The sequence below is a fragment of the Pinus tabuliformis genome, chromosome 5_1 (assembly GCF_031772625.1).
Source record: "Pinus tabuliformis cultivar Carrire ecotype Pingquan chromosome 5_1, CPIR1, whole genome shotgun sequence".
In the NCBI taxonomy this organism is placed as follows: Eukaryota; Viridiplantae; Streptophyta; class Pinopsida; order Pinales; family Pinaceae; genus Pinus; species Pinus tabuliformis.
This window is the reverse complement of record NC_142305.1, coordinates 692,393,920-692,411,492: the sequence shown is the minus strand read 5'-3', so window position 1 is coordinate 692,411,492 and position 17,573 is coordinate 692,393,920. Positions and strand designations below refer to the sequence as shown.

Below are 17,573 nucleotides of genomic sequence, written 5' to 3'. Positions count from 1 at the left end.
TACTTCATGCAGGCAAATCAGGAAAATTTTTATATTTCTTCTTCTAACGTGTTGCTTGTATGGCCTTAAATACAGGATTCTAAATATTCAAATTGGAGATTTTACTCGCCTCGCCTGGCTAGGCCTTGATGTTGATCCCATGTTCAAGTCAGATAGCATGCTTGGAGCCTACAGCAGACCATCGCAGGATACACAGAAATCTGATTCTAAGTGGTTCATTGCAAAGAAGGCTATTATCTCTGGTCTTTTTGGGGGCAAACAAGAGAACAAGGAAAACATTCAGGAAGAAAGTGCGACTTCTAAAGCACCTAGGAAAAGAAAAGTAAAAAGGAAAGTTACAGCCACTTACTGAGAGGATTTTAGATAATTCTGGGCATGTTATGTAATGGAACTGGATTCATTTAAATCATTGACGAAGTTGTATAACTTCTATTTCCCTGATGAGTAAAATAATTTCGGATGAAAGTTTTGATTGGAAATTTTGTGTACTCGTGACCTTTGGTTTCTTTCAACACATGCTTGTAGGCAACTCAGCCTGCTTTGGTGAATCTCTTGGAGTGTGTTGCAAGGACTCTTGTGCATGCAGGAAATGTCATCCTTGTGTTCATCAGGAAATCATATTTCATAACAGTGGAGCACTAGGTTATTTTCTGTGTTAATTAGTTGCTATACTTCCTCCTGAGCATGACAAGGTAACACCTCTTGTGGTCTACATCTCTGTTTCATGCATCATAGGAAAGGTGCACCATTTTCATTGTGCGACATGTTTAATTCCGATGGAATCTTCCTTCATACCTGAGTTATCTACATTGCAAAAGGTTTTATGTCTAGTAGTTTGAGCCTGGATATATTGACTAATTTTTGATGTGCAGGAGCATTTTGAGGACTGCTAAAGTTTCGCCAGTATGACCTTTGTTCCTTTTCAAGGAGTCAGTAAAAATTAGTCATCTCTTCATCATTTGGAAATTAACATCAGCGAATCAGTGTAATTGATCAAAGACATGAAAGTGAATTGTAGTACCGGAGCATTTTGTAGCAATGGAGCACAAATGTTCTGAATTATATTTTGATTGGTAAACCTCCTTAAATGTTGGTACAATTTCACAAATAGAGTGAACACGTTTTCAACTTGAAGAATCTTTGTAAAGTAGTATTAAAATGGTGGAGTAAGGCAGAGGCTTATAGCAAATAAGGTCATACAAGATCCTTCGATGTTGGTACAATTTCACAAATAGAGTGAATGTATTTTCAACTTGAAGAATCTTTGTAAGTAGTATTAAAATGGTGGTAGAGTAATGCAAGAGCCATTTAACAAATAAGGTCATACAAGATCCTTCAATCCAAGACCCATGGTCGAGGATTATTGATCTGTTTTTAAACATAATTAACATACCAAGAAACACAGTAACTTACTATTCTGGATATATGCATGTACATAAGGTGCTTGTGATTGAATTAGTGTCATCCCGTGCTTCTCCAGGTTGCTGGGACAGGTTTGAGCCCTTGAGGAATTCATTGTTTTGGTTGAATAAGTTTTGTGGACCATGAAAACTAGTAAAATCTATCTCCAAATGTCTTGAATTATGGTTCGGCCGATGTAAATAAAATGCTTGCAACTGAAAAGTTGGCCATCCTGAGTACTGTCAGGATGTTGAGAGAGGTTTAAGGCGATATATTGTATGGTGGAATGTGTTTGAACCATGAAAATTAAATTAAATTCATCACCAGGATCATTCAACAAAGGTTTAGCCGATGTTCAATCATTTTTTGACTAATATTCATTAAAACAGAATATGATCTGATGTCATATATAATATTGTAATATATGCTAATATTTTGTATCTACGAAAAATAAGTTTGAGATCGGACTTCCTGATATATGTGGAGACAGTACATAACATGTTTGATTTATTTTGTTTCCCCTTGCAAGGGAGATAGCAGGGCCTTGTAGAAGGGAGGATACTAATTTTTTAGTGCATAAGATGCTGCTTGATGGCCAAGCTGGGACAGCTAGCTGCTCTTGTACAAGGGAGGATGCTGATTCTCTAGTGCATAAGCTACTGCTTGATGTCCAAATATGACATCAGATACAATTTTAATACATCACAATCAAACAAAAGCATTTTTAAAATTTTTCATTTTGGCCTTTTATTTTCTGCAAAAAATTTAAATGCTTTGGATCCATTGTTATGCGAATTTCAAAAATTTTATAAATAATTTTATTTTTTAAAACTTTATAGAACTTTACAAATTTGTTTATAGAACAAAAGGTCAATGGTCTTTGGACAAGAAAGCAACTAGAATTACAATATAACATGCTATAAGCAAGTATAATAAAAATGAAAATGTATTTAAATATTAAATTTTTATATTTAAATTTAAATTATCATGTTGAAAGGACAATATAAACCTAATCCTATGGGACGTTCATAAATATAATCTACTTAAGATAGCTATTGTTAATCTTAAATGAAACATTAATTCCTTCTTTCTACATATAAATCAGTACACATTCCGTGAAAGTCGCTCATTTAATGCTAACTTCGTTATACACTTGAAATGCTTGAAGAAATGTGTGGGAATTAACCCTCTGTTTTTTAAGCAGTAACCATCTTAATTTTATGATAGACATGACAATGGTGTGCCATTATTTTGTGTTCCAAGAGAAATGCCAAGTGCAAAAGATAGGTATGTGTTATTAGCATGTTGACAAGTAGGTAAGTCTGCAAACTTAAAATGCGTAGTGGATCACGTGAAAGTGAGGAGATGCATGGATGTGAGTGTGCGGGAAATATGAAAGTGAGGAGATGCATGGATGTGAGTGTGCGGGAAATATGGATTAACATTCTTGTTGTAATATCTTCGCCAAATTAAATGGTCAATTCCTCGCACATTTGATTCAACTTGGTCATTAAAACTTTAACATTAGTATTGTACACGAACCCTCATTAACATTTATGATTAATTTACATTTACCTTAATGCATCTATTAACAAATAATATTAAGGTAAAGGCTAGCAGCCTTGATAACTATCGTTCATATTTAAAGACTAACTGCCTTGATAACTATCATTCTTATTTAGATATTTACTTAAAACATTATTTAGAAAGAGAAAGAGTATATAATGTTTAGTTTAGGTTAGCTTAAATATATAAGCAATTAGGAAAAGGTTTTAAATTTCAATAAGCAATTAGGAAAAGGTTTTAAATTTCAATAGTGAGAAGATATAATGGAGATTGCTGGTTTATGAATTTGCTCCTATAATTTGAATTTGGGTAACATATTCACTTGTACGTTTTATGTTTAGTTGGGTTTTTTTAATAAACATTGCCCATGCTATGTAGGAAAAATGTTTTATGTTTAGTTGGGTGTTGCCCACCTTATGTGGGAAGAATTAGGGTACAAGGGTGATCAATCCACTTCTAGTGTGTGTATTAAATATAATTTTTTGTTTTTGGATAATATTAATAATAAACTAAGCATATTAGTAAGTGTTAAAATATGAGAAAATTACCATTTTGAGCTGTTGATTTCAACATTAATTGCCACATTCACCACAATTCTCCAAGCAATTTGCCTCTTAGCTATCTTTTATGACTCTAAATCAACTAAGAAGCTTAAAGGTAGGTTTCACTCATAATCTCTCTTGTTCTATAAGAGGAAGAGTTTAATAAAACATTTTTGTTAATCCATACTATAATATAATAATATGTTTTATAAAAATTCTTTTTTTTTGTTATTTTAATTTTATTTTTCGGTTGAGATTAGTGGGTTTTATATCAGTAATATATGTGTTGATATGACATAGAAAATATATAAAAATTGGAAAATATAATCAGTAGAAGCTATTCCAAGATTTCTAGCTCAAAATTGTCCATATTTCTTGCTACTACATGTGGTGGATAATTGTATTCAAGATTATGATTAACTAAATAATCTCTATAGAAGATATTGAGAATTAGGATAACAAAACACTTCATTTATCATAACCTAGATTGAGAGGAATCCATTGCACATTGGTGTAGTATTGTACTTTGATGGAGATTGAAGTTTTTAGGTTGAACATGAATTGAGGGCCTTGTGAAGACAATATCGTGGATGAGTGGGTCGAGGAGGGGTTCCTTTGATGTTCTCCCAACCACACAAACCTAAGGTCGTTAAGTATGAAATGGAGAGCATTGACCTTATTAATCAATTTTTAGATGGATTATTTATGTTGATATAGTGTCTCAAGTAGGGCTTCCACCTTATATTCTAAGCTCCTAATGAATAAGTGGAGTCATTCGTGTTGCAAGGAGGATAAATCAAGATCCTCTAAAGAAAATTTTTGGATTGTCACTTAAGGAGATAAGGGTTTTAATACCATAGAGCTTGTGACAATAGGGAGAATGAGGGGTGCAGCTTGGAAATGGCCAGAGAAGAACAAGAGCCAACAAATAGGGAATGCAAACGAGAATAACATTACCGCCTAAAACAACATAGATATTCATCATAATACGACCTAAGAGGGACTCCGTTGCAAGGGTAAACCATGGAAGGGCCTTCAAAGAGAGTGGGAGAGGTACCCAATAAATGTCAAAGAGTGATGAGAGGACAAGTAATGATGGAGGGGATATAATGCATGCATGTGGGTGTTGGAGGGTAGTTATGTGGGAGCCCATGATGCCACTAAATGGAGCACTTCTTAACATTAAGGGGTCAATCATGAGGATTGGGTGTCATTCATAATAAGCATGCCCTCCATTGATTGTAGAGCACAATTGTGATAGTGGTATGTTAGGTGGCTATTGACTCAAATGACGTGAAAAAATCACACCCTAGGAAGGGAACGAAGGGCTATTCTTGTTTGATAGAGAAGTCATTAGAAAAATTTTGAGATCTAAAATGAGCCTCTTAAGGAATATTATAAAATAATAATGGAAATAATAAAATAATATTAGATTATCTCATCAAGTCTTTTTGAGGAGAAGAAAAAACTATTTTTCCAACTTATAGTTTCAACTTATCTCTCTATGATTTTACTCAAATTTTGAGTGGTTGCACTAGATGGATGCTGAATTTAATTTTGCATCCAAGGAGTATCCGTGTTGCATATTTTCAATGGACCTTACTACAAAAAAAATGTAAAATACATGAAAAACATGATTGCAATAACGTTTTTTCATGTATTTCACATTTTTCGTGTAGTAGGGTCCATCAGAAGTATGCAACATGGGTACTCCTTACATGCAAAATTAATCACATTTTTTCATATATTTCACATTTTTTGTGCGGTAGAGTCCATCGAAAGTATGCAACATGAAAAACATGATTGCAATAACGTTTTTTCATGTATTTCACATTTTTCGTGTAGTAGGGTCCATCGAAAGTATGCAACATGGGTACTCCTTACATGCAAAATTAATCACATTTTTTCATATATTTCACATTTTTTGTGCGGTAGAGTCCATCGAAAATATGCAACATGGGTATTCTTTACATGCAAAATTAAATTATGCATCCAATGATTTCTCTTACTCGAAATTTGAGTAAAATCATAGGGAGATAAGTTGAAAAATTAGTTTTTTGTTTGTTTGTTAATATTATTATTATTGTTATTATCTTTTTTACCTTTTTACTCTAAAAATGGTGAATCACCCCCATTGTCGACATCATCATATTGAATCCTATTGGTTCTTATAAAGTTGATTTTTGTTGTATATTTTTGTTTTGAGACTCGTGTTTTACTTCAAAATTTCTCTAATGAAATTTAATTGGGCATAAGAGGAAGAAGAATATGTTTGGAAATATCTAATGGTGTTTTTAAAGTCTCCTACTACTAAAGAAGGTGAATGGGAAAAAGAGAGGAGAAAAGAACCCCTTAGAATAAGGTATAGGCTTCATCAATGTTATTTGAGGCTATTCCCAAACTCTATGAGAAAGAGAAGCTTGTGTTATTTTTTGAGTCAAAAAACAACCCTCCCACACCTATCACCTAAAAATATTTCATTTTTAATTTTATTAATAAATATCAACAATCTTGGGGGAGGTAGAAAGGGGAGGGGTTATATTCAATCTTGAAGGAGAAACAGTGACAAAATTCACTTGGGGACTAGGAAACACTACAAACAATTAAGCGGAAGCTCTTGCACTATGGCAGGATCTCAAGATAGCATTGTCCTATGGGATTCAATAACTCACTATATTTGGGGATTCACAGGTAACAATTCAAAAGTTTTATTATTCAAAGAACCCATTGGGGGAAGGCCAACTCCCTCTAGATGAAAGAATTAGAATGCAATTAAATAAATTTGAGACAACCAATCTATTCCATGTCAAAAGAGGAAACAACGAAATGGCTGATGATCAAGCCAATATAGGAGCAACCTTGGAGGAGGGGACCCTCTCCCTTGATGAAGGTATCACCCATACATGTCATGTCCCATGAATCCAAAAATTAATTGGATGAGAAAGCGGCAGGCTCAAAACCTTATGGAACTAATACAAGAATTAAATTCTAAGCTTATGATAAGACAACCTTGATGTGTGTCGTGCAAGCTCCAACGTCAGGATGAAGCATCCAGATGGTTAGGCAACATGTCAAATTTCATACGGGAGGACAAGTGGGAATCAAGCTTGGTTCGCATTAAATTCCTTGCAATTGAATTAATCGTCAGTGTCATTACCACTCTAATTAATCATAGGGGTTTGTTGGTTGTTCGATGCAACTACTAATCAAAGGCATTAAATTTGAAGCAATGGTGTTAGGAGACCAAGGAGCCGATAAGACCTGGTATTTAAGAGGTATACCGCCTTCCTCTTATGCATTGTTTACGGTTAAATTCTCAGTGTCAGGTAGAATGGCCACTCCAGGCACTAAGAGCAGTGGAAACGATGGAAAGGAATTTATGTTTAGTTCATTGGAGGCAAGGAATTTATGTTTAGTTGTGGAGGGAAATGGAATGCTTCAATGTTATGGTGACCATGTTGGTGAGGAAGATTGACATGTTAAAAATCAAGGTGGAAGGTATTAAGGTCAAAGTTGAGTTGGCGGTTGTTGGAATTCTAAAGGAAGGCTACGGCTTGTGTGATCGCCCGCTAGGAACCATTTTATTAGTGTGTTGTTCAGAATATGCATAGATCCAATTTTATTTTAGATCTATCAAGAGTCTGAGAGGAATCAAATCTCTTAAGGTAGAAAGGTTAAGATGTTTGCATCTTGAGATATTTGATTCCTCTTGACACTTGGTAGATTTGGTGTTAAGATAAATCAATGCTAATTTAATAATATTCTATTTCAATTTTTTTATATTATTTAAATAATTTAAAAATAAATAAATTTATATAACACTTAATAAATTAACAAAAAAAAGTTATATATACATATATTCAACTTAGATATTGTGCATCATCTTATTTGCATTGGTTAATGTGGAGGAAATTACCATATATCTCTTTCATTTATAAAAAGTTGATAAAAGGTTAAAATTATATTTGAGGTTTATTTTTTTATTATATTTGAAATCCATTATATATATATATACACACACAACTTAGATATTGTGCATCATCTTATTTGTATGGGTTAATTGGGAGGACATTACCATATATCTCTTTTATTTATAAAAAGTTGATAAAAGGTTAAAATTATATCTGAGGTTTAATTTTTTTATTATATTTGAAATGTATTATAAGAGTTTTATTTTATTTTATTTTAGAGGATGATATTTTAGTTTTAAGTAAAATTCCAATATTTCATTTGTGTATTTTTCTTCATTTAATATTAGGCATTATGTACCTATTCTATATTTTGAAGTGGAGGCGAAAAACTGCTTGGGATGTAGACTTGTTTGGAGGCAGACAACTAGCAAGCAAGAGACAAAGGGTTAAGTGGCACCATGGTGATTGGCCTACATGACTTGGTAGGCAAACACAAAAAGAAACTAAAGATGACAAGGCTAACAAACAGAAAAATTAGGGGACAAAAGACAGCTGGAGCAGTGAGGATTGGTAAAAAAGGAATTAGGCCACACTGGAAAATAACTATTGGGAAGTGGAATCAAAGGCAACAAAGGGGAGGAAAGCTCGAATGACATTGGACCTCTTTTGTCTTCTTTGCAGAATCTCGTGTCACTAAGTTCGGGAGTAATTCGAGTTTGGGAATTTTTTTACTCTACCTCTTACTGATTCAAGGTCTCATACTATTTATTTAATCTGCATTATAGCCATTGCAACTACCCTTCTCCTCCCTCTCCTCTACTTCCCAAAATCATGTTTGGGTAGTGAGTACCACAATTGTCTGTGGGATACATGTAGAGATTTTGAATTCAACTACACTTTTTGCAAAAAAAAAAGAAGAAATTAATAGCGATTGTGGCGATCCTCAGTTTCATATATGTTGTGAACATAACATATGTCTTTTACTTTACATCAATGGATATGAGTACTTTATATTGAAGCTTTCACTCTTTCAAAAAGACATGAATAATCCTAGCATAACGAGTTATTAACTACGATCTAACCAATATTATGTGCAAGAAGGAGAATAGTTCAATATTGGAAGTTACATTCTTTCTTTCCAAGATTAATATTGAGGAGCTCACTCTTCTAGTGGTTCGATTTCCAGTGACGTGGGAGAGATTCAAGAATTAGTTATAATGGATTTGAGCAAAAACGTGCTTGTTGGAAAGTTTCTGGAAAGCTTAGGAGGCTTCTAAAATTCCTAGAACTGGACATGAGCTTGAGTAATCCAAGTATGCTGATTTATCTGAAGGTGGAGAGGATTGTCCTCTCGAAGCTCATGTCGATTTTCTAATGCAATTAGGATTAACACAATATTTATGAAATTATAATAATTACTTTTGACGTAAATCTCATTTTAAATTGTTCCAATATATCATTAACAATTATACTTCAGAAATTCAACAATAAAGAACGGTAGAGATCACAATGCACAAAAGAAAGGCAAGATTTACCTTGGGAAAAGCCACTACGGGGAAAAACCCAACAACCTTTTTAATAAAGAAATCTGTCTTGTTCAATGAGAGACACACCTAGACCTATGGTCAAACCTGGTCTTCTCCTCCAAGTCAAGTCACCCAAATATGATCTTGCACTTTTAGCCCTCCTACAATACTAGTTGCCCCAGTAACCCAGAAAATTTTGACCCTCTTACAAAAGTTGCCTTAGAAACTGCAAATCACGGAGAGAGAGATTCCTTCACACAGGCGAGTTTCTAGAGGGAGATAAGAGAGAGAAAATTCACCCTTCTTCTTCGTCCTTCTTTGTCCTTTGTTCACTTCCCTATAAACTGTCTTGAGAGAGGAATGTGAATTGCCCAAATGAGGAGCTCAAGATGCCTTTATATAGTAGTTTGTTTATGGTGAATGTACATGTCTCTTGGACAAGGTCGACTTGACTTGGAGGGAAGCCGACTTGTCACTTTTGGAGCTAAAAAAATTGTTTTAAAAATTCAAATTTACATCTTTTTAGAAGTCGCAATGGGACTTTGACTCAAAATAAATTTTCCTTTGACTCAAGGAATTGTAAATATGCTTTACAATGATACCTATTATTACATCAAGTGACCACAAGTACATTATGAAAACCGACCATAGTTACAAATTTAACACTCCATCTTAAATAGGGAGGTATTCATAATCATTTTCATTGATGTTTTCAAATTGAATAAATTTCTCTAAAGAAAAGGTTATCCATTATTACCAACATCATCATTTATCATCAACATCCAATAGCGTCCATAAAGTACCAAACCCATGGCAATGTCATCATCATATCAGGACTCATTCCAGAGTGATCGATCCTCAAATCGCATGCCACCACCTAGGCAAAAATGTTGAGACCCTCAACAAGAAAGCACTCACTCGCCCTTCTTGGTGAGCACTCTGGGCCAAGACCTCACTCAACCGCTTCCTGGTTGGTGATCATGTTGATTTGTGGTAGCATCGGATGTGCTATATCCATGAAAATTCGTGGAGAGGCTAAGGCACATAAGATCTCTAAGACCCATAAATGGTTTGGGGAAATTCCACCCGGTTGAAGAGATATTAAAGTAATTAATATTTCTAATGGGGTTCCTAAGTCTAAACTTAGGAAAATTAAAATATTAATGGGTATTAATATAAAACTGGGTGAGAATATTCTAAATGACATGGATCAAGCCAAATCTAATCTTAGTCGTTGATCAGGGACTTAATTTCGGCCGTTGAAGACTCAACAGGAAAAGTATAAGAGGAGGCTTGAGGGTCAGTTGGAGATACACCATATTGATCAGTCAGTTCGATTTTCTGGAGAGGGGTTTTGCTAAGACAATTGAACCAGTGATCTGTTGCAATGAGGGGAAGTTTAGCACGAAGTTGAGAATACATAGTAGAGAGGCAAAGAGTGCCAAAGAGACTGCGTAGAGCCTGGGAAGGTTGACACAGAGGCAACTGGGACTTACACAGAGGTTGAGGAGGCTAGCGTGGGTGACACAGAGGGTTAGAGGGCTGATGTAGAAAGCCAAGAGGCTGACACAATGGCATCAGTAGTTGCGCAGAGGTTAGCAGAGCTGATGCAGGGCCAAGGCGCAGCGCTGGGTGATTTTCGTGGGGCAGATTGAGTGCTGGCAAGCTGAGAGAGTGATGTAGAGCAGTGGAGAAGCTTGGAGCATCTTTCGTTGTCCAGCTAAGGAGATTCCGTATTTGCTGTGGGATCATTCATCTAGTGACTGATTAGATGGAATATCTATCTCCGAGGAGAGGTATTACTGCCGAGGACATTCTCTATTTGGTGATCCATTTCTAGAACTCTAGATGTATTCAGAAACTGCATAATAATAAAATCCTCATATCTGATGCACCGGTTTTCCCGCATTGGGCTTTTCCAAGGAAGATTGTCCAAAAATAACGGTGTCCCTTGTGTATTTGTCTCAGTTATTTCAGTTGTTGATCTGTATATGTGTTAAGACTGCATTTGTGTTTATTTTCGGTATTTATATTTATAAATAGCTTGTTAATGAAAAGAAAAAGTAGGAGAAAATAAGCCATATAATGCAGTAGGGATTTCTGACGCATCAGACTTAGAAATTTCAACATGGTATTAGAGCGTTGCAGATCATAGGAGAACTGAAGCCACCAACAGTAATCTGAAGAATTTGCAGCTGTCTCGAGAGACCACACTGTTCAAAGCAGAAGCAACAGAGAAGAAGTGTCGCAGAGGGTTTGCGTCATCATTTCAAGCTAGGAAGAGGGTCAGCGCAGAGGCAGAGGGGGGAAGATCAAACCTACGCAGTGCCCGGTCATCTTTCTCAGCCAGGAAGGATTGACGCTGTGTCCAGGAGGAGCAAATTCTGTTGTTGTCGGGGCTTAGGGAGCTGTGGGTAGATTGTGATTGAGAAGCTGGTGAGGTGTTGTTTCTATCGGTGAAAAACAATACCCAAGGGGACAAAACCAAGGTAGAGGGAGTCGCTACCTTGACATATTTCTAGCCAAGAAATCCAAGTTCGAGTTGTAGTGGCAAGGAGGATTGGAGATGAGCGGTTTGACATTTGGCGGGAGGATTTCCAGTAGGGAAATTAATACTTAGAGGGATATTTCTAGGAGGGGAGTTGAAACTTAGAGGGAGTCCAGAAGAGGAGCTGAAATGGCAGTAAATAGACTGATGGATCAGGATAGGTTAGATGGGGCTTCCAACTTTGTCATCTGGAAGGCCATGATCCTGGCAGTCCTTGATTGACATCGCATCAAGGACTTTGCCTTGAGAACCATGGCTATCTCGGTCGACTTAAATGAGAATGAGAAGTATGAAGATGCAATGACGAGGGCGAAGTGCATGATACTTGAGGGGGTCAAAGATCATTTCGTACCACATATTACTGAAAAGAACACAACAAAGGAGATGTGGGATACTTTGAAGACCTTGTATCATGGCTCTTCCGTGCAGTGGAAGATGTTATTGGAAAATCAACTGTGGTCGTATCAGATGTAGAAGGGGGAGTAGATAGATTCATTCCTTCTTAGGTTGCAGGAGATTTGCGACCAACTCACTTTCGTGGGGTCTACACTAGATCCAAAATTTATGGTTAGGACTGCCCTGAACGCAGTCTCCGAGGAGTGGGAGACATTCGTCCAAAGTATTTTGGGTAGGGCCACTCTTCCAGGATGGGAGGAGATGTGGGCAACTCTTCGCCAAGAAGAGATCAGACAGATGACCAAGGTGGGGATTAGTGGCAAGGGAAGTCGAATCAAGAAAGAGGAGGAGGAGGATGCGGCTCTAGCATCTGCGGTACAACAGGGGAAGAGGAAGAAGAAGGAAATCTCCAAGGTGAATTGTTTCCACTGTGGGGAGCTAGGACATTATGCATCCCAGTTTCCTAGGAAGAAAGGGAGAGGCTTCCGACTCCAAGGCAGCTCCAGCTAAGCTGGAGAAAGAAGCCGAGACTAATGACGACTGTGCCATGAATGCTCATGCACCTCTAGAGAAGAGGTGGGGAGACATCGAGTTGTAGTCAGGAGGACTACATACTAGGGGCAAGATCCTTGAGGTGCCCAAACTCTTGTCCCTTACGTGTTTGTCTCAGTTATTTCAGTTGTTGATCTATATATGTGTTAATGATGCATTTGTGTTTATTTTCAGTATTCATATTTATAAATAACTTGTTAATGAAAAGAAAAAGTAGGAGAAAATAAACCAGATAATGCAGTAGGGATTTCTAACGTGTTAGAATTAGAAATTTCAACAGATCGAGTCTCGATGTTGAATCATATCTCACTCCACCCTACCCGGTGTGTGATCAAGGTCCAAGACCTCACTCCACCATTTTGGCATGTGATAAGGGCCCAGATGTTGAAGGAAATCACGCCATCATGTCTGGTGTGTGATCAGTGTCCAAGACCTCACTCCAACATTTATGGCGTGTGATTAGGGTCTTCCTCCAAGAGACACTCACTCAACATAGTCTTTTAATCCCTCTATGTCTCTTGGACCCATTCTCCCTTTCAGGAGAATGTCCATCCGTGTTGCAGATAAATTAGCACTCCCTCTTAGTGAGATGGGTGATCTCCACAAGCCCCATCTTGTCTATGAAGTACATGAACTTGTCCCTTGGCAATGGCTTCATCATAACATTAGTTGTCTGCTCATCGGTGGAGATGTATTCTAGCCTTATTACTGTCCTTTGCACAATGTCATGGATGTAGTGGTACTTGATCTCAATATGCTTCGACATGTCATGAAACACGAGATTATATGAAAGATTCACATAACTTTTATTATTACAGTGTATCGTTGTTGGTTCCAATGCTTGGCCGAACAATCCTTTAAACAACTTCTGAATCCATACTACCTCGGTATAGGCCTCATTGGCTATGATGTATTTTGCTTCAACAATGTTGAGTGCAATCGACCTCTGCTTCCTTCCAAACCACGATATCATAATGGATCCCAAACTTAAGCATACTCCTGAGGTACTTTTCCTATCTTTAGCACTTCCTGCCCAATCAATGGTTGTATATCCCTGAAGTTGTACATCCTTGTTTGCAACAAACCTCAAGCCATAGTTCATTGTACCACACAAATATCTTAAGATGTGCTTTGTTGCAATCCAATACTTGTGTCTCGGTTCTACTTGGAACTAGCTCAAGGTGTTCACAACAAAGAAAATGTTCATTATGATGTTAACCAAATACATCAACATACCAATCAGTGACTGGTACATACATGGATTCAACAATCTGGAGTCAGAGCCTGTTAACTTCTTTAGGTTAGTCACCATAGGAGTTGCCATGGATTTTTTATCCACCATACTGAATCTCTAAAGTATCTCTATCACATAATTTCCTTGGCTAAGGAAGACTTCACTAGGTTTCTACCATACTTATAATCCCAGGTAATAGTGCATCAACACAAGATCCTTCATGTCAAACTTAAAAGCCAACTTCTTCTTGCAATGAATTATAAGAGGCTTGACACCTACCAAAAACAAATCATCAACATATAATAATAAGTTCACATGTTCTTCTTCACAACCTTAAAGTAAAGGTTTGGATTGACTTTGCTTTTGATGAATCCCATTCTCATCAGATAGTTGTCTATATGAGCATACCAAGCTCTTGGAGCTTGCTTAAGTCCATACAAGGTCTTTTTCAACCTGCGAATATGAGACTTCTTTCCATATACCTCAAATCCTTGAGGTTTATCTATGTATAAGTCTTCCTCAATTAGTCCATTGAGAAAAGTAGTCTTTACATCCATCTGGTATAGTTCCCATCCCATGGAAGCAATAAGTGAAATGATGGATCTAATAGAGGTGTACCTAGAAATTGGACAAAAATTCTCATCATAGTATTCTCCCTCTTTTTGGGAGAATCCTCTAGCCACCAACCATGCCTTGTATTTGTCAGTACTACCATATGCATCATGCTTCATCTTATAGATGCACTTGAAAGTCACTACTCAGTTCCCCTTAGTCCTTGACACAATATCCAAGATGTCATTCTTCATGATCGATTGGTAATCCTCATTCATCATCTCCTTCCACACTTGTTGGCTAGTTGCTTCTTCATATATGGAGGGTTCTTCATCAATGAGTTTTGTCACGAGGGCTGCATAGCTTGAGAACCTTTTAGGTTTCTTCACTTCTCTAGAGGTCCCATCAGGAGTTGCATGTCCTTCCGCCTCTTCTAATGTGGATCTAAGACATGTTGGTCTCTTCTTGATATCTGGAACTATGAATGGTTCTGCTATATTTTGAGTCCCTTCTAGCCTTCTAATACATTATGTAGAACATGAGTTCTCCTCCCTTGAGGCTTCCTATTTAACTTCTTCCAAGGAATCTATGGATACTTACTTAGACCTCCAATATGCCACTTTCTCATCGAAGGTGACATCTTGGTTGACCTCAATTCGACATTGTTCTGGAATGTATATTCTGTAGCCTTTTGAAGATTCATTATATCCAACAAATATGCCTTTCTTTCCTTAAGGCTCAAGCTTTCTCCTCTTATCCTTAGGAACATGAATATATATAGGACAACAAAATATTCTCATGTGCCCGACCTCAAGATTTCTCCTTTGGCTTCCTTTTGGAGAAGGCTTCTTCACGAGTCATACCTTCCAGAACTCTATGAGAACTTCGATTTTGAATGTACACAACTACCATTGATGCTTCGCCCCATAAGAACAACAAGAAGTCTAAATCATGCATCATGGCCTAGAAAAATTCTTCAATGAACCTATTCTTTCATCTTCTACACCATTTTGTTGTGGATATCATGCATCATGGCCTTGACAAACTATTCAATGAACCTATTCTTTCATTCTACCACACCCTTTTTTTGTGGATTATAAGGGAAAATTAGATCCCTGTTAATCCCAACTTGCTTTCAGAAAGAAACAAGCTCCTTTAAGGTGTGATCTCCTCCATTTTCAGATCTCAATATCTTGATATTTTTACCTGTCAATTTTTCCACTTCAGATTTGAATTCTTGAAACTTGTCGAATACCTTATCTTTTGACTTCAAGAGATATACCCATGTCTTCCTAGAGAAGTCATCAATGAATTTCACATAGTATAATGAACCTCCAACTGATTTTACAGGAATCAGACCACAAACATCATAATGAATCAAGTCCAAAGCTTCCTTAGATTTGTTGTCATTGTTTGGAAATGGTTTCTTGATGTTCTTCTCAAGTGCATAACCTTTACATACACCATCATTATTTATTTGTAGTTCAGGAACCCGTGACACTATTTCACTTAATTCAGGCAATGATCTAAAATGAAGATATCCATACCTTTTGTGCCATAACTCACTTGGATTTATTTCATCATTTACTAATGCTTGATTTAGTTGACTCACAAGTCTATACATTCTTCAATCACGAATCCAAATAACCCTAGCATCATCTATACTATATCCCTTTCACTATACAAGTACTTTTCCATCCACAAAATCAATCCTATCTCCTTTATCTTCTAAGCAAGAAACATATACAAGATTCTTTTTCAAACTTGGTACATAAAGGACATTGTTGAGATGTACATGGTTACTAGATTCTAGCTCTATAGATGCCTTTCCAACTCCTTTCTCAATTCAACCCTTTGAGACAACTTCTTATTTATCATCTTTGAAATATTCTCACGCTCTCTGGTCATGCGTCTTGATGCTCCACTATCTACTAGCCACATGTTATCATCATCCACAAAGGAATGTGTCAAAACATAATAGTAGAAGAAATATTTTTCACCTTTGGGATTTTTCGGCTTTTCATCTTCTTCAACTTCTGTTGTGGAAGCATGTTGTTTCCCTTTTCTTGTTAGCCATATTAGGACAATATCTCTTGAAATGTCCATATCCTTGACAACCATAGCATTGTATCTTAAATAAGCCTTTCTTCTTCGTAGAGGAAGAAGATCCCTTCCCTAACTTCTTATGTTGGGGTCCAAACTTCTTTTTTCTCTCATTCTTGAACCAAGTTATAAGGGTTTGAACTTCTTCATTTTGACGATCTCTAGTCATCAATCTTGCTTATTTTTGAGCACATGATGTATATAATTTCTCAAATGCAGGAGCTTCTTTCCAGCTGCTTATGCTTGCTACAAATGCATCCCATGATCTAGGAAGACCATTGAGTGTTGTAGTCACGAGTTCTTCATTGGGAAAAGATTCTCCAATAGCTGAAATTTGATCTTTGATTTGTGAAATCCTTATGAAGTATGAAGCCACAATCTTGTCATTTGTCATTTTTGTATTTCGAAGCTCATTCTTCAAACTTGTGGACTGACCAACGTTCTTGATAGTGTAGATATTTATTAGGGCATCATACATCTTCTTGGAGGTATCATGCTTTGCAATGTAGGGAATGAGATGATCTCTAATGGACTTGACTATTAGACTCATGAAAGTAATATCATCCTCCTTGAACTTCTCTTTTCCAGCTGCACCGTTTAGTTCAGTAGTCTTTCCTATCACAATATCCAACACTTTGTTTTTGGCAAGAATAAGATCTATTCTGACTTTCCAAGCTCTAAAGTTTGATGCTCCCTCTAGCCTGTTTTTGGATTTCATGGAAGAAGCCATAGATGCCAATGTACATGAATAAATTTAATAAAATTCTCTCTCTAGGGTTTTTTTAAAAGTGATATCAATGTACCTTCCTTTTGTCACCAAAGCTTTGATACTGTGTTGATTTTCTAGTGCAAATAGGTTTAATACAATATTTCTGAAATTCCGATAATTACTTTTGATGTAGATCTTCTTTTAACTTGTTCCAAAATGTTATTCAATAATTGTACTTTAGAAATTGAATAATAAAGAACAGTAGAATAATAGATATCACACTGCACAAAAGAGAGACAAGATTTACCCTGGGAAAACTCACTACAAGGAAAAACCTAACAGCGTTTTCAATAGATAAATTTTCTTTGTTCAATGAGAGACACACCTAGACCTATGGTCAAACTTAGTCTTCTCCTCTAAGTCAAGTCGCCCAAATATGATCCTGCACTTCGCTCTTGATTTTTCACTTCTAGAATTTTATCCCTCCTGCAATACCAGTTGCCCAAAAATTTCAGCCCTGCAACAGTTGCGCC

At 36.5% G+C, this 17,573-nt stretch overlaps 2 protein-coding genes across 2 annotated transcripts in view; one reads left to right on the top strand and one right to left on the bottom strand.

Annotated features, from left to right (window-relative positions):
• LOC149166839 (plant/protein, putative (DUF3411)) overlaps positions 1-479 on the top strand; it is a 41,569-nt gene extending 41,090 nt beyond the window's left edge. The window contains exon 8 of the mRNA XM_089432770.1: positions 76-479. Coding sequence (XP_089288896.1) covers positions 76-352 — 277 coding nt within the window. The 3' untranslated portion in view covers positions 353-479. The remainder of the gene's footprint in view (positions 1-75) is intronic.
• A 16,030-nt stretch (positions 480-16,509) lies between these two features.
• Positions 16,510-17,061, bottom strand: LOC149166838 (uncharacterized). The gene has a single exon (XM_089430277.1). It carries the CDS (start codon positions 17,059-17,061, stop codon positions 16,510-16,512), a length of 552 nt encoding a protein of 183 aa, XP_089286403.1.
• Positions 17,062-17,573: the final 512 nt, after the last annotated feature.